Genomic DNA, 21,310 nt, shown 5'->3' with positions numbered 1-21,310 from the left:
GCAGCCTTCACCTAGCTAGCCACATTAAACAAGATCCAGAGTCACTCCATAAGAAAATTACACCCCTATTTAAACATTTCCAGTTACACTGTCTACGTCCATAGCTTACTATTTTTGTATCTTTTCAAAATACCATCCATGTTGACGATTGCAATATAGATCTTGGCAGATTACAGGTGGCACTTGCCAAACTTCAATAATTTTTAAAAATGAAATTAAAAACATGAAGTATCAAATGTGATCTTATGATTTCACTAAAACCGTGCAAGATTCTGTGGTCTTACCTAAAGCTGTGAGAGCGCAAGCAAGAATAAACACAATCTGGTCCTATTTGGGGCCATTTTAATATTTTATTGAAAGATAAATATAAAATAGCATCATGCGATCTTGCAATAATGGTGCTTAGCATGAAGAAGTAATAATTATAGTTACACAGTAAGTGCAGTAAGATGATTATATACAAAAAAGATGGAAAAATTCCAAAATGCCTGTAGGGAGGAATGATTGATGAGGACCTAATTTGCAGAGAGGGCCAAAATGACTTTTTAATCAGAGAAAAGACCATAACCACATTTGTCAATGACTACAAATCCTTTACGGATTTCCCCCCCCCCCCTGAAAACAATGAACTTGTAATCTTTGGGTTTGATGATTAGAAAATGTAGAAGATGAAAAGAAGGGAGCAATGATGCAATCTTACTGTTTTCACTTTGCAAAAAAAAGTCTCTAGTAAAAATTACTTTTTAAAAAAGTAATAATGAGTCCCATTATTAGCCCCAGATGGACTTTCTTGTTTTTCTTTAAAGACGTTTCGCTTCTCAACCAAGAAGCTTCTTCAGCTTCTTCTTCAGACCTGAAGAAAAACAAGAAAGTCCCGTTGCCTCTTGAAAAACCACCTTTGGGGCAACCATGACCTGGATGACTGAGAATCTCCACTGACATTTAGCTAATAATGAGTATTTTGAATACAGGTAGTCCTCAACTAACAACTGTTTTCCCCCCCAACAGACCCTCCCCTAAAGCTACTTATGACCTGTTCCAAAGTTACAACATCTCCCCTACACCCCCCACCCCCCCACATGCAGTCTTGTGACTGGAGTTTGGGTGCTTAGCACTGATCTGCATTTACAGCCATTTTGCAGTACTCTGTGGTCACATAACTGCAATTTACGATTATTTATTCATTTTGTCTGGAAACACATTTACTTCTGGTTTCTGGGGGGGGGGGGAAACACCCTCATCACAAACTTCACTTTATGACCGCTACATTCACTTTATGGCTTCTGCTGCTGCTGCTGCAAATGAATGAATGAATGAATGAATGAATGAATGAATGAATAAATAAATAAATAAATAAATAAATATACATAAAATTGCGTTCAGTTATGTGATGACCCACTTTACGGCTGTCATGACTTACAACCGTAATTGCCAGGCTCAAATTAAAGGTCGTAGGTCGAGGAATATCTGTACGTATGCGTGGATACACTTTGTTTTTGTTGTCAGGGTTAAGACTGAGTTTTCTTTCAGGAGGTTGCAGTGAGAGACTGGCTTTCCCTCACCGAAGCTTGTTTGCTTTCTTTCTTTCTGTCTTGTCCTCCGGACCCACTCTTAGTAATGTGCCATCATTACGTGTAACGCAACCACACTTACTAACAAAGCTAACAGTGAAGACCTCTTGATGCTAACTGCCTCTGTCTGAGAGCTGAAGCCCCTGTCTTGGACTTGCCGGGAAGCCTCTTGTCCTTTGTTTTTCTTCTCTGACAACATCCTTTATCCTTCTGACAGATTCAGGTTTCTTACTACCCTCCTGGGCAGTACCCAAACTCCAGCCAGCAGTACCGGCCGCTCTCGCATCCGGTGGCTTACAGCCCCCAGCGTAGCCAACAGCTGCCTCAACAGTCCCAACAGCCTGGTAAGTCTCCAGATGAGCAGCCTTCATGCAGAGAAGGCTGTGTGTGTGTCTGTGTGTGTGTGTGTGTGTGTGTGTCTGTGTGTGTGTGTGTGTGTGTGTGTGTGAGAGAGAGAGAGAGAGAGGGGGGGGGATCCTTATTCAGTGTTGCCAGGGAGAGCTAAGCCATCTTGCCCTTTCTTGGAACCCAAAGAAGTCATCCTATTTATAGGGCTTGAATCCTAGAGGCATTGAAGATCTTTGTGAGGGCAAGTTTACCTCAGCTGTAAGGCATGAGCAGGTTGCATATGCCTTAAGCTCTTGCCTTCTAAGGAATTTCCATGCATTTATTTATTTTATTTATTTATTTTAATCCCATTTATATCCCACCCTTCTCCGAAGACTCAGGGCGGCTTACAATTTAAGCACAAACCAATGTGCTTAGCAGTAGCCTTCATTCTATGTATATGCCTGCTTATTAGGGCTTTCGGGCCCCCACAAGTGGCATTATTACAAAGTCAGCTTATTGCCCCCAACAATCTGGGTCCTCATTTTACCTACCTCGAAGGATGGAAGGCTGAGTCAACCTTGAGCCTGGTGGGATGCGAACCTGCACTAATTGCAGGTAGCTGGTGTTACTTAAGGAGGCATTAGCCCACTGCTCCACCAAGGCTCTGGCTGGCTCAGGAATTCTGGGAGTTGAAGTCCATGACTCATAAAAGAGCCGAGGTTGCCTACCCCTGTCCTAGACGTTTTAGAGAAGTGGGGAGGCAAGCCCACAACAGTTGCAATGTTAGCAGCTGTTGCGTTCAGCCAGTGTGCAGTTTGGTTCTCGTATTAGCTGAGCTTCTTTGGCTTTCCACCTGCTTAAATTCCGAAATATTTGATCAGTTCTGAAAATCATATTACAATAGTGCAGTTCACCGGTCAGAGAAAATTGGCCACACCATCCACACATAAGTCAATTTTCCTACATATTCTTAAGAAGGGCGCTGAAGAAGAAAAAAAGATATTATACCTTGCTACGGAGGTGGCCAAGGCAGATAAAATTATGTTCAGGATAGCTCTCCTTCCATTTGGAGAGAGAGAGAGAAAAAAAAATCTTCAGGAGCAAACTCCCAAGGGTTTCCCCATCCCATCTGAAAGGGTAAATGTGCCCCATTGCTGACTGGCTGGCTTGAACACAGAACAGAGATACCCCACCTCTGGGTCCCAGCTGTGGTGTCATAATCTTTCCTCTCTTATTACAATGCAGGATTACAGCCAATCCTGTCCAATCAGCAGCAGACATACCAAGGCATGATGGGAGTGCAGCAACCGCAGGGTCAGAGTCTCCTCAGCAGCCAGCGCAGTAGCATGAGTAGCCAGATGCAAGGCATGATGGGAGTGCAGCAGCCCCAAAACCAGAGCCTCCTGAATAGCCAACGAGGAAACATGGGCAGTCAGATGCAAGGCCTGATGGTCCAGTACACTCCATTGCCTTCATATCAAGTAAGTGGTGCCAAAGATGGCAAGTGGGGGGAAGGGAAGTCACAATTCTGCTGTTACAGAACTGGGGATCTGGTATGTAAGAAGTGGATGCGACGTAAGTCTCTACATGGCTTGGAAACCTTCAGTTTGTCATTGTGTAAGAAGTTTGATGAACTGGAATAGCCATAGCAACAAACCAGCCAATGACAACTGTTTTTGATTAAGACGCAGCATTGGCTGTGTGAGGCATGCGATCCAGCTTAGCTCTGGCCGTGTCTTAGTCTTCTCTGTGTTGTTTCTTCTGATCTCCCAAGTTAAGAGTTGTTGATGTTCCCCAGAGCCGAATGAAACTGTACATATCATGTTTATATATATTTTATAGTTTTTCTAAACTTTATGCCTCCTGCTCATTTTGAATGTGTGCTTATTTTTGGGGCTTATTTTTGCGCTGGAAAGCTGTAAAACACTTAGCACAGTTGGTATATATATATTTTTTTTTTTTGAGGAATCCGAAACTTAACTAACCCATTCAGGTAGGTTATTTCATGCAAAATTCACAATGCAAGTAATCCTCGAATTATTATCATAATTAAGCCTGTAATTTCAGTCATAAGTCGTGACAGTTGTAAAACGGATTGCCATGTGACCACACCCAATTTTACGACCTTTGTTTGTGGCAGCCTTTAAGCAAACGCCATGGTCATTATTGTAAAGTGAACCCATTGTTCTCTGTGGGTTGATTTTGCTGGAAAACAAAACTGGGTTCTGGCAAAAATGTTGTAAATTGAAGTCACATGACTGCAGGGTGCTGCAAATGGTCATTAATATGGATCAGTTGTTGGGTGCCCAAAATGCAGTCATGTGACTGGGGGAAGGGGGACAACTTCAAATCCTTTTTGGGATCCATCGTAACTTCAAATAGGAGCTAGGGAGTGAAAGAGAACAGATCTGAAAGAATAAAACAAAAAGCACTGCTGCTGGCAAATGTAAATAGAGACAACCTTACACTGAGACTATCCCAGTGGCTAACAGCTTCTGCTTCCCAACCTCCATGAAGTATGCATACACAGTTTGCAAATGATTCAGCATTTTTGTTTGAATGGACTGTTGTTTGAGAGCCCTTGTCTATCTGTAAAGTGAATTTTGCATGGGTCAGAAATATTCAAATGAACTGCAGTCAAGGGCAACAGAGGACAACATAAACCGAGCCCTCGGTTTTAATGCATGCCTCCCCAAACCTGAGTTTTCAACTTAGAACCTCATGCTACCCAACATAATTTTTTCACCTGGTTCATTTCACTTGCTCGCTGCCATTTCTACAGTCAGTGATTCCTGAGAAGTGCAGTAGTTATTGGGGAAGAGTTGTATTTTTAAGGCAGCAAATAAGGCATTGATAGGCTGAGTTTTCATAAATTGGAGTTTGTTCCCGGATAAGACTTGAAAAAATAAGAGCTCACAAGACCCTGGAAAAGAGAATGTGGAAGAGCGGGATGGCAGATGAGTTTGTAGTCTCATGTTGAGTATAGTGCGCTTTTGCCCCATAAGGTCTCTTTTAAAAACAAAACAAAACAACCACAGAATAATTCTTGCCAAATCACAAATGTAGAGGTTATATAGAGTCTGATATTGGAGAGGAATAAGAATAACAGAGTTGGAGGGACCTTGGAGGTCTTCTAGCCCAGTGGTCCCCAACCTTTTGGGCACCAGGGACCGGTTCCGTGGAGAGAGGTTTTTCTGCGGACCAGAGAGTGCGTGGTTTTGTGTGCCACCTGCATCCCACAGACGGGGCTGTGGTTGTTTCTGCGGACTGGTTGCTGGCATGCCGCGGCTCAGTACTGGTCCACAGACTGGGGGTTGGGGACCCCTGTTCTACCCCAAGGAGAAAGGATCCTGATATTTTCCCCTGCTCTTGGTCTATACTCAGGTCTCCTTTCAAGGCCTTTTGTCATTTCCTCCAAGATCATGTACTCTTTCCTGCAGGATCCAATCTGGGCCGGCCGCCGGGACCCGAGGTTTTGCCGTCTGAGCTTTAACTGGAGTCGTGCTGGAGCCTATATTCTGAAGAATGGGATGGGAGAATGGGAAGATGAGACTCCAGCATGTCTCCAAAGGCTTGGAAGACAAAACCTCGGCTCCCGGTGATTGACCCAGATTGGATCACGCAATATTATCCTGGGACCCATATATTCGCTTTCATTCCCAACCTTTCTGCCTTTTAATATCCCAAGCAGGTGCCAGTGGCGAATGAGTCTCAAGGCGTAGTCCAGCAACCCTTCCAGCAGCCCGTGCTGGTACCAGCCAACCAGTCTGTGCAAGGAGGGCTCCAGGCCGGAGGGATGCCGGTCTATTACAGTGTTATCCCCCCAACCCAGCAGAATGGCACCAGGTATGAGCAGGAGCCAAATTTCTACTTAACCCCCTTATGTTTTGTGAAGATGTCCATTCAGGATCTTTATTCCCCGCCCCCCAAGAATCCCCTTGATAGATCAGCCTTTTTTATTTCTTAAAAAAACAAAAAAAAAACAAAAAACCACCTTGGTATGCATTAGATTAATGGAAGGGGCTTTACTCATTTTAGGCGATGCAAATTAGTTTGAGAATTTTATTACCAGAATTCAGGTTCGTGACTTTTATTTAAAAAAAAAGGAACTGGTTTTATTTATTTGTTTACCAGATTTATACCTTGCCTTTATTTTGTGTAATTGGGGGTTGCGTATGTAACAATCCAACCTACTACTTCTCTCACAATAACCACCCCCGTGAAATGATTTGGGTTGAGAGAGAGTAACTAGGCCACTTCCGTGCTTTAGGAAGGATTTGAACTCACAGTCTCCCACATTCTAGTCCAGCAAAGTGGGGGGGGGGGGCGGGAGGAGGAGGAGGAGGGAAGGAGAGGGAGACAGAGAAAGAAAAGCAGAGAGAGAAAAATTTTCCGGAATTACAGTAAAGTGCAAGGCCAGAGTAAATTTTTGGGCATATACTAGAAGTTTTCGTAGGCTATACTTCCGTTTAAAAAGAAATTTCCAAAGTAATGTACTGTATACAGTTCAACCCAATGATGAATTATAACGGAAAGGCCATCTGAAAAGAGGTCAGGAGAGGATTGTTTACAGTTCTCACAAAACTATCAAGCTTGGAAGCTTCTGTGAAGCAATATTATTTATTTTGGCATATTTACCGTAGTTGTACACAATTTTTCATTTTGGCAAATTCTAGTTTTAAGCAGCAGAGATTACCAACTTTCTCTTTTGGCTCCTCTTAAGTACAGAGCAAAAGCATCCTGCTCCAGCCCTCCTTGATTTTTTTTAGAAGCATCTTTAATCTTAAAAGATTGCTAGTATTTGTGTCCTGAAAATGCACAAGCTGCTCAGAATTAGCATGAATCCCAGTCAGGATTTACTTGGTTGAATCATCTGAAGATCAAATCTTAGCCTCGGCCTTTGTGCTCAGCAGATTGGTTGGCTACCTCTTTTCACTTGGCTAACTTTGAACTATATTGATAGACCCCTCTGTCATAAACCCAATACTAGCAACCAGAGAAAGAGGAAATGCTGTGTGTATATTGTTCCTATTTTCTGAAGCACTGAATAAGCATCCCCTTAATTGAAATCAACCAAATAGCGTTAGACTGGTGAAAATCACTGAGCAAAATGAGCCTTAGGAATGGTCCTCTCTCAGTGGAAATACGGTATTATCTCCATCATGATGGTCACCTGCTCTAATTGATCTCTTTTCTCTCTCCCTCTCTTTCTAAGCCCTTCTGTTGGCTTCTTGCAGCCTCCAGGTACAGAGCAGTACCAAATGCCCCAGTCCCCTTCTCCTTGCAGCCCACCCCAGATGCAACAACAGTATTCAGGTAAGACCGGATACTTTAAAAATGGAAACAGGAAACCTGGGAGACAGTGATTGATTTGCATACAATATACCTGCCTCCTGTAAAACCTATTGGAGCTAGGTTGATAGAAGTCACCTGTGGCCCAACAATGGAAGGAGCTACCTTGACCTTCCTTGGCAAAGAATTCCGGAGTTTGGAAACAATGACAGAGGAGGCCTTCTCTTGCATTTGTGTCAAATGAGATGGAAATTAATGTGTTCTTCAGATCTTAAAAGTCTTTCTCAACAACTTTACCCAAAATTATCGACCCATATTAAATCCTAAGTAATGCTCCATATTATGCCTGGAAACTGATTAGTGGCCAATGAGGCTGTGTAGAGAAATAGCTTATACCCATTTGTTGAGTGTAAATGCCCAATCATTCCGCTTACAATTAGCTCTTGTTGATTTGTGGTGTTCTGGATTAGCTGAAGTTTCTGAATCCTTTTGAAAAATACCCGTAGTACATTACAAGCTAAGAAGGAACTAAAGATGTCCCCAATCCAAACAGGCTGTAACTAAATGTATAGCCAGATCTGGAATCTTTAGGAGGAATATGCACAGTGACATTTAACCTTAGCTGTGAAACATAACCCTAGATGTCACTAGAATTTATCTGTCCAGTGGCTGATTCTGGAGAAGACCCATCCCATGCAGGTGCAATCCTTATTCAATACGTTGTTATCATCCAGTAACATCATACCTTTGCTTCCCTTAAGAGTATTTTGGAAGTTTGAGGCCAGTCCAGTATCCGCAAACCGGAGAAACATCACTATTGTCACTGCCTGATTATCCCTGCTCATATCTTTTACCCATCGATATTTTTTTTCCTGCCTAACCCTTATCCCATTTGGATTTAGGTTGCTTTGGGCTGCCAAAAATTTGCAAATGTAGATGACATGTACAATACCATCTATTAAAGATGCTATAAAGCCTATTCCTGGATTCTGTCCCCTAATTTTCTGGAATGACTTGTAGGAACCCATCTTGAATCTCGTAACCTAGAGGCTCAATTTGGCGCATGCTCCCCTTGGGAGTCAAATATAATTTTATCAAGATGTCTTGAAGTACAGCTAGGATTAGAAAGCTTTTTAACACCAATTTGGCACCCCAGATAAGCTTTCAGACAATCGTCCGGATTCCCCAATATATGGTTTATTTCCATGGAGCCCAACCCCAAGCCAAATGTTGGCTGCTCACAATGTAAAGAAATAAGATGATAATACAGTGAGATAAATGAAAATACGGTGAAGGGAATGAAGATGGAAAGTCCAGACAACCAAAACATGCAGATTATGTAAAGCACATCTAACCACATCTACCCACATCTACCCAAGCTTGGGAGAACACCAGGTCTTTAAGGCTCTCTGGAGCACCATCAGGGAGGGAGCCATACAAATTTCTAGAAGACTCTCTCATTCCAGTCACCACAGGCATGTTTCCTGGGTCCTGAAATTGTTTAACTTGAGAGAACCCATCCAGAACACTCCCATTCTGTTGGCTCATACTGGCCAGGGACAAATTATGGGAAACAGGCACTCCTTCAAATAAAACCCCAAAGATGGAAGGAAAATTAATTCCTTGCTCCGGAAGTCTCTGCTTAATAGACTCATCTTACTTTCTGAATAGTGGCTGATACAATCCTGGGTGGCCGAGCGGGCATCACAATGGGCCTCTATTAATTGTGTCCTTGGTGGGGTCTTTTTCAGAAGATGTTTTCAGTCATCGTGGTCCTCTGCCAAATCTAATGAATAAGGTCAATTGTAATTACAGGCTTTCAATAATAAAGAGTCTTGTCTCTGGCAGCAAGCAGAAACAGCACCTCGGAATCGTTCCTAGGGTTGTAAATTAATATTAAGTGTAGCATTTTGTCCTTTTGATCTTCCTTGTGTTTGACAGCAGAGGAAGATTTTAACTTAGCAATCGTTTTTCTCACTGTGGCACTGAAGCGGGTGGGTCTGAGAAGATCATCATTTCTGCTTCTGTTGAGCAGCAGTAATTTCTCTGCTGAATGGGGCCCATCTGGTTTTATCCCTGTACCTTACCCCCAGCTGTTTTCTTCTCTGCCTCCCGTGTGTGTGTGTGTGTGTGTGTGTGTGTGTTTTCAAAGTCATTGCAGTTAAATGAGGTTTCTAGGTCAAGTGCACTTTCCCCATGTCCCAGGCACACAGAGAGTGAGCATCTTCACAGTCTTGGCTGGAGCCAGTTTCACGACCCCAAAGCTGCAGATCCACCATATGCCCCAAATGGCCAGTCTGAATGTTATATTCCATCAGTAAGATAATCAATGTCAAAAGCTTACCCAAAGCCTACAAAACGAGAGCTGTTTGTGAAAGCCCAGTTGTTCTCCTCCCTGTGTGCTTTTTTCCTTGTATATGAGAATCAGCCTTGAAAGTTAGGCAGTTTCAGATCCTTTACCCTCTCTGCACATGTGAATGGATATGTGTCCTCTGTTTCTTGTTAAAGAATCTGGAAAAAGAAGCTGAAGTTTGAATCTTGGGGGAGATAAAGTTGCTCCCGTCACCCATCTTGGGCAATTATTTTTACTTTTTTTAAGTGAGTTTCCAGTTTAATTTAATGTACTGTACTTAGAATTCTTCTGGCCCTGGGAAGCAGCTTCATTGAGCAGGACTGCCTAGAGACAGAAACTCTGCATCAAAAGCACCTGGAACAGTGATGGGAAGCTTTTGGGCTCAGAATGTCCAAATATTCAGAAAATGCCTAATTGGCATGTCAAACACCCACCCACCCCTCAAACAAAAGAGAAACAAATTTTTACGCACTCATTTACTTTTTAAAAAAATGCACTCCAATTGTGTGTGATCCCCAGGATCTACTGCTTACCTTCAGGTGGTTGTTCTTTGTTTTCAAATGCTCTTCTGCAGCCTCTGAAAGCTGTCTTCTGGCAATTTTCGGAGGCTGTACGAAAGCATGGTCCTTTGGGGCAATTTCTGACAGGGTCCAGAGGCCACACAAAGCCTATTTGTCTGTGGAGATTCCCAGTCATCCAGGTCATAGTTGCCTCAAAGATGTTTTATTCAAAAGGCAGTTGGACTTGGATGAGAAGTGAAATGTTTTTTTTTTCTTCCTCAAGGAAAAAACTGTCCAATTGCCTTTTGAGGGGAAAAAAGCACCTTTGAGACAAAAGCCTACTCCAGGGGTAGGCAACCTTGGCTCTTTTATGACTCATGGAGTTCAACTCCCAGAATTCTCAGTTGAAGACCACGAGTCATAAAAGAGCCAAGGTTGCCTACCCCTGGCCTATACTCCACTCTCACGCAGCCTCTGCAGTCTCCAAAAATCACCTCAAACCAAGCCCCACTCTCACACATTTTTCTCTTGGAGCCTGAGTATAATCCTATCACACTAAGGTCTAAAGACCACGTGAGAGCACCCCCCATTCCGGCAAGGCCTCCACAGCCTCCGAAAATTGCCCAAAGAACAGGACATACTTTCGAGAATACTTGTTGAGTGTTGGTGAATGCTGACATGTCACTCAAAATGTGATGGTGTGTCCTTTAACGTGCATGTCCTAGGCTTGTCATGACTGATCTAGAAACTTTTCTATATCCAGTGCTGAGTCCCTGTCTTTCTTCCTCTTTTCTCATCTTTGAAATGAGTGTTGATTAAAGTGGTGTCCTGGCTGTCTCAGGAATTCTGGGAGTTGAAGTCCATGAGTCATAAAAGAGCCAAGGTTGCCTACCCCCGCTCTAGAGCCAAAACAGGCATAGCTCATTTCTGTCTAACCTTACCGGTGTACTCTTCCCAGCCTAGCACTGTTCAGATGTTTTATGGCTCTTCCAGTTTAATTAGTCTTCTGGAAGTTGAATCGTGGCAGTTTTCCAGTTTGAAATGTTTCTTTATCGGCCTATTAAGATTAGGTGAGAAATGAAACCACCCTGGAGGACATATATGGGGGTCTCCCTAACCAGCTTGCTCAGGCTGAAGAAGCTACTTGGATAAGCAATGAAACATTTCAAGCAAAAAGAAAAGAAAAGAAAAGAAATCCAGTTGCCATGACTCAACTTCCAGACAACTCTACTGGATGACTGAGAATCTGCAATCGACAAATTTAACTAGTATTTTGAAAATGTTGGGAGTTGCAGTCCCAGCGTATACCAGAGGGGGGCACACCAGGTTAAGGAAGATTGGTCTGTGGCAGTTGACCAGTCTGGTTTATTGCTCATTGTTCTGAATGAAATGATTTTCTAAAACATCATTTTATGAAAGCTTTTAATTCTACTTTGGACTCCAGGAGAAAGGGTACAATGAAAGTAACAGTAGCAATAATAATAAGGCTTGTAAATCAGAATATTTCTGTCCATGATTGTGTTCTTCATTTAATGTGTCTAATCATACACTATGCCTCACTTTTAGACCTTTTAGAACTTGTTGCTTTTCTTTCCCCCCCCCATGCTTTTAACATTTATTTCATAAGATTTCTGAGGTGCAATTTATTTCAATTAATTTTACTGCTTATGTAGTTCTCTGAAACATAAACGGCCACGTACATTAATAAGATGATGAAATGCTAGTACAAGTAGTCTCTGGGTTAAGCCAATTTACATGAGTTTACATGTGTACAAGGAACATAAAACACGGGCCACCATATTAGCACTTGCAAAAAAAAAGCTCGATAGTCTTTGCATACATACAGAAAGGCAACTGCCATTTTATGCATATGCAAATATGACAGGCAAACTGTACGAAAGTTGACTTGCTCAAGTGGTCCTGGTGCCATAAGCCAGGAATTGCCTCTGTTAAAAATCAGTTCCTGTGAAGCTTCTCTCGTGACCACATCCTCTCCAAGGAGAAGAGGCTGGAAAAGAGACCAAGGAAGGTTGACGCTTGACACGATGTCCATAATGATCCGATCGTTTCCCCCACCCCCCTTCTCTTCTTAGGGGTATCTCCGGCAGGGCCTGGTGTTGTGGTCATGCAACTCAATGTGCCCAATGGCCCCCAACCTCCTCAGAATTCATCCATGGTGCAATGGAACCACTGCAAGTACTACAGTTTAGACCAGCGAAGTCAGAAGCCTGGTGACATCTATAATCCAGACACCAGTGCTCAGGTAGGATGATGGGGAAGGGGCCCGGTGGAATAGAGAGAGAGAGAGAAAAAAATGGATTGTCAGTAGTTGTGCTAATGCAAGCCTGTGACTAGCCTTTTGATTTTCCCTCCCCTTGCTTCTAGGCCAGCAACACCCAGCTGAATAGCCCTATCACATCCCCCACGCAGTCCCCTACACCATCACCTGTTACCAGCCTCAACAGTGTCTGCACAGGTCTCAGTCCTCTTCCGGTGCTCACGCAGTTCCCCCGGCCTGTGGGCCCAGCACAAGGTAACAAAGGTAGTGGGAGAGAGTCTATCACAATAAATTTATCAAAATGAAGATTAGTCATTGTGTTTGCATTAGAATAAAGGGCGATTCCCTATGAGCGATTTTGGTCTTCCCTTCTTGCTTGGTGTCCTATTCACCAATTTGTCAGTAGCAGTAGCACCTTTTACAGTTTCTGATTAAGGTAATTTCACTGAAAATTACAACGCCCAACCTTTAGAAAACCATAGAGCAGTTCCCTGTGGTTTTCTACCGTGATGCTAAACAATCCCAATATTCTGATATACTTGGAGCTTCCAATGAATGCAGTTTAAATACTTCTAGCTGAATCTTTGCCTAAGAACATAGGCATTTTACCTGTCAATAGGTACGTTTTCAACCGCTTGCCCATTGATTTATAGACAGGTGAAGATTCCTCTTACTAAAGAAGAGAAGAATGATTAAGATCATACCGATATGCCCAACAGACACTGCCAGTCCCCAGTCACATGCATAGTTATAAACAGCCAGAATATCATGAGAACACTAAATTTCACTTAGAAAAGATTGTCCACATTTGATTATTATACTCTCTGTGTCCTCCCCCGTCTTTATTTATGATACAAAAAGAGAGTCGGGGGCCATCAGTTAACTTTTCTTGGTCTCTCTTTTTTCCCCCAGGTGACGGGCGCTATTCCTTGCTGGGCCAGCCGCTGCAGTACAATCTCTCCATTTGCCCCCCACCTCTCTTGCACAACCAGTCCAGCTATACCGCACACCAGGTGAGAGGAGGCAGAGCTCAAGGCTTCAAGGAAGCATTTCTCAGCTGAGTGGTCAAAATTTGAGGGGGTCTTTTTCCCTTCAAGAGATTAGCTAGAGACCTTCTTGACATGAGATGAGCCATGGTGGCACAGTGGTTAGAATGCAGTATTGCAGGCTAATTCTGCCAACTGCCAACAGTTTGATTCTCACTAGCTCATGGTTGAGTCAGCCTTCCATCCTTCCACAGTCGGTAAAATGAGGACCCAGATTGCTGTGTGTGGGGGGGGGCAATTTGCTGAATCTGTAAACTGCTTAGAATGCTGTAAAGCATTGTGAAGCGGTATATAAGCCTTAAGTGCTGCTACTGCTATCAACCAATTTTTCCCAACAGAATCCTCTTAAGGTTCTTTCCACTGTTCAAAAATAGGAAGCAGTTTCAAAAATAGGAAGCAGCAGCAAGCAAACATCCTCTGTTAACTTTGCTTCCAAGAATTGTTCTGGGTTCCACATTGCCCGGTAGACATTGCACAAAAAAGAAAAGAAAAACAAAAAAAACAACACCTAGGTAGTTGCGGCCCAATATTTTAATATGGACATGTGACTGCCTATTCCTGCTAGTCCAAAAGATAAAGAGAAATGGCTGCTGAGTATAGTATGTGTTCTGGCAAATGGGTGAAAGCATTCTCTCCCCTGGCCCTCACATGCTGTTAAAACTCCTGGTGTACTTAGAAGAGAACAAAAACATGATAGGTCTGACTCTGTCAGAACAAGGACCAGTATTCCAAGGACTCACTTTGTGTTGAAGAAATAAGTGAATAACTCAGAATGTAGATGTTAAATAAACACAGGTGAAAACATTCCATAGATCTGCTTTGTAATTGGCTGTGTTTGTTTATTGCTGATGACCGTGGTGATGGCTCAGTAACACCATGGTTGTCCTTTAAAATTCACCTTCTTCAATAGTGAGACTCAAAGTGTGCACGATGCAAAATCTCCCCGTTCAGTTCCAAGCCTGCTAAATTTCATTTAGCAAGATTGCTCCTTTTCAGACCTAGTTGGGACTGGCCCATTGGATAGAACACGTGAGATTAAACTTTCCAGGATGTAGCACCAGCTACTGGAATAAATTCCAGCATAAAAATGTGAAGGGTAGCATATTTGTGTATCTACTTTACTACTGTTTTGCTCTTCCATCACAGGCACAGACAGGCATGAAGCATGGCAACCGAAGCAAGAAGCAAGCTCTCAAGTCAGCATCCACAGATCTTGGGACAAGTGATGTAGGCAAGTGGCAGCTCCCCAGTCCCATTATAGTAGCCTTCTGGAACTAGAACATCCCAACTCCAGGAATTCCTAGCCAGCCTGGCCAGGTTTAATTTGACGTGAGAGGATCAAATTGATGTAGGCTTGTCCTCTTGCCAAGGTGCTAGTGCCATTTGGTTGTGAAGATCTGTTGTCTTACTTTCACCAGAGCTTGGACTCCAAACTCATGATTGATCATGCCTTTGAGTTCAGTAACGGTAAACTGGTTTTTTTATGGAGGTGTAGTCCTTGTCTTATAACAGTTTGTATAGTGGCTGTTCGAAGTTACAACGGCACTTGAAAAAGTTTGGGCTCAATTCTAGCTGTAAGTCAAGGAGTACCTGTACTACACTTTGCATCTGAAGATGGAGGTGTGCTGCAGGATGTCTGATCCATTCCGGTGGAACTCATAATTTTGGTTGGGCCTCTCACCTCAACCAATGTCCCAGGTGCCCTCTTCTGGGTGAGTCCTAATGGATTTGCCTGACAGCAACAGCAAATAGCAAAATCTACTACATTGGCATCCCTCAGTGCTTCCAGCATAGTGCCACTATTTCTTCAAGCTTCCAAAAAAAATACAGGCCTGATAGAGTCAGCCTCTTACACGCTTGTCTTTTCTCTCGTTGTCAGTACGGGGTTTATAGACACAGCCCGCTCATTTTTCCTCTGCAGATGCCTTTTTTAAAAAAAAGTAATAATGCGGACTTTCAGGAAGTTGGCTGTGTGAAACTAACTGTTCAGGAGTCTTGTCCATTTTTGGGAAATAGCAAGCAAATTTGATTTGTGCAAGGCAGGCTAAGTAGCAAAAAAAAAAAAGTTCCCATGTCAATCGTTGAGGATGGGTGCTGAAATTGCCCCCATCAACAAACTAGAGCTGTTCCTTTAAGCCACTCTGTTTGCACTCTCCAAAGGAAAAATTGTTTGGGGCTATATTTGTTACATACCTGTGTAATATTAGCAACAAATCCTGCCTGCCAGGATCCAGCACTCCTACTAACTGGAAACTGGAACTGGTGTGATGCTCCCATACACACAACATTCAGATATGCTGCCAGGGGACTGTGAGACTAATGTCCTGAGCACAGAACCCTTTTGAAAAATGACTCATTGTATGTCAAGCTGACTTTAGGGAAATTTCCTTTTTTGCTTATGTCACCTTTTCCCAGCAGAGTCTTTTACTTAGGGATATGGATAAATATAGATTAGGTAGAGATCAAGATGCACACGCACACAGTCATCCTCTGATACTAATTTCCAACTTGATACGATATTTTTTTAATGAACCATCTATAAGGAAAGGGGGTTTTTTGGGTGGGGGGAGGGATGTTACAAATGTTTTGCATCAATCATTCTCTTGTGAATGCATTGGCAGAATTGTATTTAAAGTGGAGTGGTTAGAAGCATCCCCCCCCAAACTGCATTCCCCAGAATTGTTTAGGAAGCTGTCACATTTATATAGCCTGTATATATTTTTAAATCTCAGTATTTTCCTATCATCTTTTTCCCCGCTAATCTATAACACAGTGATTTACCTTTGTAATACAGGTAGTCCTCAACTTACAACAGTTCGTTTAGTGACCGAAGCTACAACAGCACTGGAAAAAATGATTTATGACTATTTTCAATATTTATAACTGTTGCAGGATCCCCATGGTCACATGATCAAAATTTGGATGCTTAGCAACTGATTCATAGTTATGACGGTTACAGTGTCCCGGGGTCATGTGATCATCTTTTGTGACCTTCTGACAAGCAAAGTCAATAGGGAAGCCAGTTTCACTAAACAACCATATTACCAATTTAACAACAGTGACAAGAAAGGTCATAAAATGAGGCACAACTCACTTAACAAATGTCTCACTTAGCAGCAGAAATTTGAGGCTCAATTGCTGTCATAAGTCAAGGGCTACCTGTAATACATTCTTTGGAAGATATTTTTCTTTTCAGTTTTTTTCTTTTGTTTTTGTAAATTCTGTGTGTAGTGCCCTTCAAAAACCAGATTTTGCTAGATCGTTTACCGTACACTTGTAATTTAAATGATAGAACGTTGATTAAAGCATACAATAAAACAAAAAGCCACAATTAGATACTTACATTATTACGGCATTGAATTTACAGTTAACAGAACGATAGATGAACAGGCCCATAAGCTATAGACCTCTCTGCCTGGTGCTGAAAACGTAGCATACACCGTGATAGTGAAATGTAATTTTATCCTATTTTTATCTATCTGGAAGATATTAAATTGCTGTATTTAATTCTAATTTCATTTTTTAAAAATGTATTTTATCCCAATTTCATTTTAATTTAATAATTTAATAATTTAATTTGTATACCGCCCTTCTCCCGAGGGACTCAGGGCGGAGAACAGGGCAATACATAGTAAAAAACCGAATACAAAAATTAAAAGCGATTAAACCATTATGCCCATAATAATTAATACATCTTAAAATTAGAACTATTTATAAAAACCCAACCCCATCCCATCAGACCAGGCCAGCTTGTTCGAAAAAGAAGGTTTTAAGATCGCGCCGGAAGGAGCGAAGGTCGGGGGCCATCCGGAGCTCAACCGGTAAGCGGTTCCAAAGGTCTGGCGCACCCACAGAGAACGCTCTCCCCCTGGGGGTCACCAATCGGCATTCTTTGATCGGCGGCACCCTGAGGAGGCCCTCTCTGTGGGAGCGCACTGGACGGAGGGAAGTTGACGCCGGCCGCAGGTGTTGCCGTAGGTAATCCGGACCCATGCCATGAAGGGCTTTGTAAGTCATCACTAGGACCTTGAACCTCACCCGGAGAGCAACCGGTAGCCAATGCAGCTCGCGGAGCAAAGGTGTAACATGGGAGTATCGGGAAACCCCCAAGACAACTCGCGCAGCTGCATTTTGCACCAGTTGAAGTCTCCAGGTGGACCTCAAGGGCAGCCCCATGTAGAGAGCATTACAGTAGTCCAGACGAGAGGTCACGAGCGCATGAGTGACTGTACGCAAGGCATCCCGGTCTAGATAGGGCCGCAACTGGCGCACCAGGCGAACCTGGGCAAAGGCCCCCCTAGTCACAGCTCCAATATGCTCTTCCAAAGAGAGCTGTGAATCTAGAAGGACCACCAAGTTGCGAGCCCTATCTACGGGGGGTAATAGCTCACCCCCCCATGGCCAATGATGGAATGATCGGAATTTCCAGGGATGCCGGCACGAACAGCCACTCAGTCTTGTCAGGGTTGAGTCGAAGCCTGTTCCTCCCCATCCAGACCCGGACCGCCTCCAGGCAACGGGACATCACGTCGAGGGCATCGCTGGGGTGGTTTGGGGTAGAAATAAAAAGTTGGGTATCATCAGCATATTGGTGATACCCAACTCCAAAACCACGAATGATCTCACCCAGCGGCTTCATATAGATGTTGAACAGGAGAGGCGAGAGAACCGATCCCTGAGAGACTCCACAAATGAGAGGTCTCAAGGTCGATCTCTGCACCCCTGCCAACACCGACTTTAAATCGAATTTTATTTTGTTTTATTTATTTAAAATTATATTTTAACCAATTCCATTTTAAATTGTTTCTACTGCATTTTGGTCTAACGTGTGTTTGGAACTTTCTGCACCTTGATATGGCCCAGGGGAAAATCAATAAAGTAATTGATTGATAATTAATAGCATGCACCAGGCATCTCTCAGAAAGGACGCTGAGTCACAGAGGCTACCAGGGCTCCATTTGGCCAGTCACCCCATCACCCAGCAACAGGTCTCAAGCCAGCAAATTTCAATATTCTGTTGCAACCAAATACACCCAAGAGATCTGAGTGACTGTGTTGACCGGTCCACTCCCGCCTCTTCCTGCATTTGTAAACCCTCTCTGAAATCTCCCCCCAAAAGGGAATGCAGTGCACAGAGTACAGGAATGTATCCACGAGAATCTCAAAAAAAAAAAAAGACAACCAGATTAAATCAGGCCATTGGCACATAGATCTTCTGGGGTGGGGGGAGGGAAGAGCGCAGTTACATTGATGATGGGCTTTTTAAGGGTGCACGTGTCATCTTGTGCGGGCTCTTTGGTCCTGTCAACTCACGGAGGTTTCAGAATGTCTTTGAAGACGAGGGCAGGTGTTTTTCATGTGTTTTTCCTTTTCAGTAGGATTTTAATAGATAATTAGATAATAACCTGGTGATGATGGGTCTCCAGAAATGATACCCAAGTTATTTTGGGGTCACGGGTCGTTCTCTGGCCTCAGATTAGGCATCTCTGCCGCAGTACGTAACATACTGCATCTGATTAAGATGAGTGATGGTTTGAATAGGTCTCCTTCCATTTGCGATCTGCTTTGCAACGTTGCCGTCAAAGTGTTTGAAGGCAATAGACAAAACGGTGCTAATAAAAAGTGAACGCATCAGTGCTGATGTTGTTTTATATGGATCGTACGTGAAGTTAGCAGTATTATCTTCTCTAAGCCTGATTGCCCCTCCCGCACGATTCTAACTATACGATCAGCTGGCTGCCTAGAACACATTCACGGTATGTTTAGTGTCCTGGCAAATAGGGTACCAATCAGCACCCAGCTGGATCTGATTATAAATCAACTTTCTGCATTGGATCCCATTCCTTCAGATAGAACTGAAATGATTTTGTCTCCTTTCTGAAAACAAACAAACAAAACAAGCAAAAACAAACAAACAACCCCTCATTACATATCTATTTAAGCAATCCGGTCTGGTCTGAGGGGTTTAATTTTAATTGTGGTTTTAATTTATCTTCTACATTTGGGCAGTAGGGCTTAATTTATTTTCAATTTTCTGTATTTGTGCATTTTGACATTTATGTCACTGTTCACCGCCCTGAGTCCTTAGGGAGAAGGGCGGTATACAAATCAAATAAATAAATAAATAAATTACATTTTTGTGTTTTTCCACAGTTGGCTATCCCTCCTAATGTCTTAATACGATGAAACAGATGGAGAGGAACTGGCTGAGATGCTGGAATAGTTTCCCAAAAGAGGGAGGGTTGGTGTAGCGTTTTGCAGACGTTGCTGAGGGACCGAGTCACTGATATAACCAAAGCCTGACGAAAGCAATTTGATATGTGGAGATTTGGCATCCTACACGCTGAGGGGAAAAAAGTGTTTCATTTAAACAGGCTCTACTGTACTAAAGTAGCAAAGGAGATCCTCCGCCTTGCTTGCCTGACTTAAGGCACAGGTGTTCGTTGTCTCAAAGGAGGTAATAACTGATGAAGTTACCCTTTCACTTTCAACAAAGTGGGACTTTTAAAACTAACCTTCCCATGGTCCTTAGGTTGTCTTTCCAAGGCCAGTAGGCAAAAGCTCTAAAAGACAAAATGAATTCAGTCCTGGGACACTGTTGGCCTGGGAGAGGTAGAGATCTAGAAAGTTAGTAACTTAACGAAAGCTGAAATCGCCTCTCGTTTTGTTCGGCCTCTTGCTTTTTTGTTTGTTTGTTTGTTTTACCCCGCCCCCAGAGGAGGATACTAACCATATTTCTCTTCTTTTCCTCTTTGCTCCGGCTGCCTCTTCCAACAGTGTTGGGCCGTATCTTGGAAGTTACCGACCTGCCTGAAGGGATCACACGTACCGAGGCCGACAAGCTCTTCACCCAGTTAGCCATGTCTGGTGCCAAAATCCAGTGGCTCAAAGAAACTCAGGGGCGTCCTGGGGGCGGGGGCGACAGTAACCACGGGACTGCAGAGAACGGCAGGCATTCTGACCTCGCTGCCTTATACACCATCGTGGCCGTCTTCCCCAGCCCTTTGGCAGCCCAAAACGCATCCCTGCATCTCAACAACTCTTTTAACTGCTTCAAGTTGCGTATGGCCAAAAAGAACTACGACCTGCGTGTGCTGGAGCGTGCCAGCTCCCAATAGGAGCAGACAGAGGGGTGGGAGGGGGGGGGCAACAAGCACATTGGACTGGCCTCTCCAGCCTCTCCTCCCCCCCCCGGCCCCTTGACCAGCCTCCTTTAGTTCCACATGCACCTCCCCCTTTTTCTTTTTTCCTTTTTTTAATTTGGGTGGTAGAGGGGGTAATTTCCTGGAGATATTTATATGGACAAAATGAAGAGAAGAGACATTGATTTGTTTTGTTTTTGTTTTGTTGGGGGGGGGGGAGGTTCTGTTTTTTTTTTTATATATATTATTTTTGTGTGGAGGAACATGTCCCCTTTGCCCCCCCCCTTTCTCCGGAACATGTGTATATTGTTTTGTTCAGCGTTGTGCCGCGGTATGGAGCCGTATTTAATTGCACATACAGATGTTGGCTGGGTATATTCACTGTACATTTTATTTAATCTGGGTTTATTATTATTAATATTATTATTTGGTTTTTAAATATAAAAGAATCGTCTGTCACTTTAAAGCTGTTTCCTGCCTACCTCTCTTTTGCAAACTGAATGTTGGGAAACCCATCACAAGCAAGTAGCAGTGACCATTTTTTTTCCATCCCAGGCATATAAAATTAGGAGGCAGACCTGGAATATTGTATATGACCTTTTGGGGGGGGGGTGAGGGAGGGCAGAATGTAAGGTTAGCTATAACCTTAAGCCAGAGCCAGTTTGAACCTTGAGTTATACAGCCGGTTTTGTCTAGTGGTTAAGCCACAAGGCTAGAAAACCAGGAGACCATGAGTTCAAGTCCCACCTTAGCCATGAAAGCCAGCTGGGTGACTTTGAGCCAGTAACTCTCTCTCAG

General features: G+C 43.2%; 1 protein-coding gene across 16 annotated transcripts in view; it reads left to right on the top strand.

Moving 5' to 3' along the window:
* Positions 1-20,978, top strand: part of R3HDM2 (R3H domain containing 2) — a 183,738-nt gene extending 162,760 nt beyond the window's left edge. For 10 of the 16 annotated variants that reach the window (XM_081318276.1, XM_081318286.1, XM_081318284.1 and 7 more), the window contains 9 exons: positions 1,789-1,915; positions 3,147-3,382; positions 5,590-5,747; positions 7,117-7,217; positions 12,140-12,309; positions 12,432-12,588; positions 13,237-13,337; positions 14,517-14,601; positions 20,148-20,978. In XM_081318276.1, coding sequence (XP_081174402.1) covers positions 1,789-1,915; positions 3,147-3,382; positions 5,590-5,747; positions 7,117-7,217; positions 12,140-12,309; positions 12,432-12,588; positions 13,237-13,337; positions 14,517-14,601; positions 20,148-20,488 — 1,476 coding nt within the window. In that variant the 3' untranslated portion in view covers positions 20,489-20,978. The remainder of the gene's footprint in view (positions 1-1,788; positions 1,916-3,146; positions 3,383-5,589; positions 5,748-7,116; positions 7,218-12,139; positions 12,310-12,431; positions 12,589-13,236; positions 13,338-14,516; positions 14,602-20,147) is intronic. The other 6 variants (XM_081318282.1, XM_081318283.1, XM_081318291.1 and 3 more) reach the window with 3 other exon arrangements.
* The last annotated feature ends 332 nt before the right edge of the window (positions 20,979-21,310 follow it).

Source organism: Vipera berus, assembly GCF_964194415.1.
Source record: "Vipera berus genome assembly, chromosome: 2".
In the NCBI taxonomy this organism is placed as follows: Eukaryota; Metazoa; Chordata; class Lepidosauria; order Squamata; family Viperidae; genus Vipera; species Vipera berus.
This window is presented reverse-complemented; position numbering and strand designations above follow the sequence as displayed.